Source organism: Triticum aestivum, chromosome 1D (genome assembly GCF_018294505.1).
Source record: "Triticum aestivum cultivar Chinese Spring chromosome 1D, IWGSC CS RefSeq v2.1, whole genome shotgun sequence".
Classification (NCBI taxonomy): Eukaryota; Viridiplantae; Streptophyta; class Magnoliopsida; order Poales; family Poaceae; genus Triticum; species Triticum aestivum.
The window spans coordinates 429258117-429263005 of NC_057796.1; the positions used below are offsets into that span (position 1 = coordinate 429258117).

The following is a 4889-nucleotide window of genomic DNA, read 5'->3' on the forward strand; positions in this document are numbered from 1 at the left end:
GCTAGCTTGCTCCAAGGATTAAGGGAAGCTAGCTAGCTCGCATTTGCGATTCACAGCAAGCTAGCTCAGGTGCGGTGGCCGGCGGAAGATGATTTGCAAGGTCAGCAAGCTAGCTTGCTCCAACCATTGGGGACCCAATTGCGTTTTTGTTTTGATCAGATGGACTTATTTGTAAATGTTTAGGGACCTGTTTGTTGTAGATATATTTGTGACGCTTTATTTTTTAGTGCGTCTGTTGGACTGCTGCGCGCTGTCCTTTGCGCGCTATATTTTTGTGCCTTTGCTGGACTGAATCGGCCACGGCGCGCTAAAATTACTAAAATGACGCTGTAAAATTATTTTAGCGCGCCGTTTTTTGGGCTTCTGTTGGAGATGCTCTTAGACTAGCCACAATGGGTAGTAACATAGAGTAGTAACATTGCCCATGTTACTACTCTATGTTACTACCCCTATAGTGGGGAGTAAAACATATATGTGGTAACATGCAACACTTCATTTATTAGACTATAGACTCATCTTGCCTTGATATGTGTGATGTTACTCATACTAGTAGTAACTAGTTATGTTACCACATGTCTCTCTTTCTTCATTTATTACTTGCCACATCATCTATTTTATCTAGATATATGTGATGTTACTACCTATGTTACTCTCATTATGGGTAGTTTTAGTAACCAGACCACACGTGTTGGAAAGGCTCCGACACACATCAAACTTTCACCGCACGTCAACTGTTAGCGGCTAGTGAACCGGCCAATGTAAGCTCGGTTCATGGATCCACCCCTAGTGCTACTACTGTACATTTGACCAAACAGATCGGCAGGATCGAGGTTCGCCCCAGCGCCGCGCCCACCGGCACCGGCCACCGCGGCAACGGCATGCAGGATGGCAGGACGCCCACCCTCCCGGTCCAAGCTTAGGTACGTAGCTTTACATCCAGCCAGGTCACCCATGGGCCACGGCCTGCGGAGGCCGGCATGGACGGAGCAATCAGCAGCTCCCGTTGTGTACGTACGTCGACACGTACGAAAGCTACCAAGGAAGTATGTCGCGGCGATGTATGCCGTACGTTGGCCGGCTAGGACCGGTGGCGGTCGGCGTCTGGCGTGGCGACAGGTGGCGCCTCGAAGGGGGCCAGCCGGTTGTCGCCGAGGCGAGAGCGGTAGGCCGCCTTCTTGTACTCTCCCCATGTGAAGTCCCTGTAGAGGGGCAAGCTCTGCGTCCCCGCCAGCAGCTGCGGCAGCGGTGCAATCCTCTGCGCCAGCGGTGGCCCGCCGAAGTAGATCATCGACACGCGGGACTTGAGCCCGTTGCCGGCCACCACCCGGTGCCGCACGCTCCTCAGCCTCCCGTTCGTCAGAACCTGCACCGACCCCGGCCGATTCGTTAATTATTGTTCCTGCTGCCGCCGTACGCCGGTCGTCGTCGGTCCGTCCGCCGGTGCATGGGATGAGCCTGAGGGAATGTGTGTACCTGGAGGGAGTCGCCGACGTTGACGAAGAAGGCGTCGCGGTTGGGCGGGACGGACACCCAGCGCCCGTCGTGGAGCGCGACCTGGAGCCCGGGCGTGCCGTTGGAGTGCAGGATGGACACCAGCTGCGGGTCCGTGTGCTCGCCGAACCCGGTGACGCTGCAGTTGGGCGGCAGCCCCTGCAGCAGCGGGCACGGCGGGTAGTGGTTCACCCGGAACACCTGGTCGCTCGCCACGTCGCCCGTCACCATGTCCGCCAGCGCGCCCCGCGGCGACACGCCCAGCCCCTCCGCCACCATCTCCAGCACCGTCCTCGCCAGCCCGCGCATGGCGCCCACGTACGCGTTGATCGCGTCCCTCAGCGCGGTCGACGGCGCCGGGGAGGCCTTGGAGAGCGTGTCGCGCTCGATGGCGAGGAGGAGGTACTCCACCCACCCCATGTCGCCATTGCGGCCGATGCGCTTGCTGCCGTACCCGAACGGGTCGGCGGGGCCCGACGCGTCCTTCTCCGCCTGCGACGACGCGAAGAACCGGACGGCCTCGGCCTCCAGCCGGTCCACCACGCCCGCCGGCACGCCGTGGTTCACGACGCTGAAGAACCCGAAGCGCTCGCACGCGCGCACCACGTCCGCCGCCGCGTCGGGGCCGGACAGGTCCACGGCCGGGACGCCCGAGAAGCTCTCCCACGGCTCCGGCGGCCTCAGCAGCGTGATCTGCTCCAGCGCCGCGGGCTTCGCGAGGACCACCATTGCCAAGAAACAGAGCAGAGCTGGGCCAAGCAAATAAGCAGAGCAGAGCGAGCGACCAATCCCTGAACCGAACAAGCAGGGCCGTACAAGCTACAACGATTGTAACAGTGGCGCACTGCTGATGAGAGCTCGAGCTGTGGTGGTGCACGAGTGGGAGATGGGGAGTGAGGAAGGCGTTCATGGCGCGTACGTATATATAGTGGTGGCGGGGGGGAGGAGGTCGCCGATGACTCGAGGTGGCAGTGGCGGTTGCCAGTGGGCGCGCGGGGGGGCGAAGAGGCGGCGACGTACGTACGCGGCGGGAATGTGGGTAGAGAAACTAATGGGAGGGAATGGACAACGTTGGTAGGAGCTGTTCACCCCGTGTCGTGTGGGTGCACGCATCGATCGACTGACCTGTCTCGACTGCCTTTTCCGTATTGAGTGAGCCCGGAGTTGCCGCCAACTGAATCCCGGGCGTGGCGATTAGCCGGGAGGGGCGACGTGTGCCGATGCCATCCGCCGGTGCGCTGGGGTCCGGGAATGAGGAGGGTGATGGGTGCTGTGGCCGATGCTACGCTGCTCAATCATGCATGGACCGACGGACGGTGTTCCTGTACGCACCCCTGTGTTTCTTTTCCAACTCGTGCTCATATACGAAGCCTGTCGTCAAGGGCTTCCTATCTTCTTCTTCTTTCTATTCCTATTCCCGGTTAGGGGCATCCCAACCCGAACCCTCAAACCGCCCGCATACGTCTAAACTCCAAATCGTACAGTCCGGACATGTTGTGTCATCCAACGCAAGTTTGTATACAACCAGCGCCGACGCACCCACTCGCCTTTTATGATGGTGGCGTCCACCCCAAACCCGTCTGTAGGCAGGTACACTCCCCATGCCGACGTCGTCCATGGCGGTCACCACGCCCGGTAGGTGTTCGGTCAAATACCATTGAGTTTATTTTCGAACGCCATGTTGTTTCTTAGAGTAAATAGCGGGGTACTTGACCATGAATGATGAGTTGTTGTGTGATGTGTGGTTGGCCGATTTCGTAGGCAGGAGCAGATGGGGGCCCTTCTAGCAGCGCGTGCATAATTCGTTTCACGCGTGAAAGCACATTGCGACCTATGACATGCACGTCATCCATGATCGCAATGTGAGGTCGTTATTGTAGCGTTGGTACGCCATCCAGACCAACCTCACCAAATTTTGTGGCGCGGTTGATATGCTGGAGGCAAGGTGGTCATTGCGCGTGGCAGCCGAGGAGATCGTAAGTTTTACTTCTTCTTGCTCAACCTGTCGATTGAATCATTTATTCACTCAATGTTGCTCTACGCATTGTGTAGCCTGTACGCGCAATTATGATATACCATAGGATAGAGGGACGGCCATTTAGGTACATACACCGGTGGATAAAGTTGAAGGGGCAGTATGTATGGGACGACATGATTCGTTCATGAAAAACTTGTTGAACATCTAATCTCGCTTAATTTGAACTATTATTATGCTAGAGTTATTTGCATGGTATGTACGGATGATTTGTGTTGTTTTCTATCTAAATTTGATGTTTGCATGAATTCCGTCCGGTTAGCTGAAACCCGGCTTGAAATGTATGCGGCAGTGTTGGATGACTGCCTCCCACATCCATGTCCGCGGACTGGTCTCCTGTCCGTGAACAGATACCGAAGAAAATTTGTAGGTCAACGTTAAAGATGTCCATAATAAGCTTTTTCAGAAGGAGCGTTCACAAACGGCAGCATTTAAAGAAGACCGGAGTTGCGAGCTTCAAATTTGACGAAGCCGCTTCTCACAGGTCACAACGCGGACCCTCAACATATATTAACTATGGCCATCTTTAACGCAGACCCTTAAACCGTCCGCAACTATTTGAATCGTGCGGCCCGAACGTGTTTTGCAACCCAACGTGGGCCTGTATCCGTCTGCGGGCCGGTCCAGACTTCCCGCAAATCAGAAGCAAGCGGGGGACAAGGGGCGCGGGAGTCCAGACCACTGCCACGCACACGTCCGACAACCCTGGCCCAACCATAAACACTTTCCTCTCTTGTGCCCTTTCCAATCTTGAGCAGTGCTTTATGGAAGCGGAGGCTACTCTTCCCCTTCCGCTAAATAAGCATATCTTCCGGGGCTCACGGCGGTCCAGTGAGCTTGCCTTCAGGGAAGACATGTCGTGGGAATGGAGCTCCGCTGCGGCCGGCGATATACTAGGTTAGAATAGCAGGATAGTCCGGCATAGTTAGTTGAAATATGTCTGAAATGTAAATGTTTTCATTCGGTTTATATGAAAATCATCCGGTTTTATGTAATTTGTCCGGTTTGTTGAAACGTGGTTTGAATTGTATGAGGCTACAGTTGGATGGATGGCTCCCGCATCAGGTGTCCGCGGACTGGTCCCCCAGTCCACGGACAGATGCGTGTGGTAAGCTGAGAGTACAACCATCATCCTAACCCTTCAATGAGAGGTTAGTTCTCAAGGTTTTGCTACTGCTCACTTGAACTTTTAGTCGACAAGGTAACCCATAGGGTTAATTAAGTTGTTGCTTCAGATTCGTATATGGAAAAGTTGTTTCTATATCTTGGTATAATTATATTTTAAATTCTCTTGTTTTCAACTTAGTTGGTACCATACTTAAATTATTGCAAATTAATCAAACAAGATTTGTACACAATGGAC

General features: G+C 54.7%; 1 protein-coding gene across 1 annotated transcript; it reads right to left on the bottom strand.

The window, feature by feature from the left end:
• Positions 1-527: 527 nt before the first annotated feature.
• LOC123172836 (gibberellin 2-beta-dioxygenase 3) lies at positions 528-2399 on the bottom strand. Its single transcript, XM_044589742.1, has 2 exons — positions 1474-2399; positions 528-1363 (listed from the first exon to the last, which is right to left on the bottom strand). Exons 1-2 carry the CDS (start codon positions 2218-2220, stop codon positions 1079-1081), a joined length of 1032 nt encoding a protein of 343 aa, XP_044445677.1. The 5' UTR covers positions 2221-2399; the 3' UTR covers positions 528-1078.
• Between the last annotated feature and the right edge of the window lie 2490 nt (positions 2400-4889).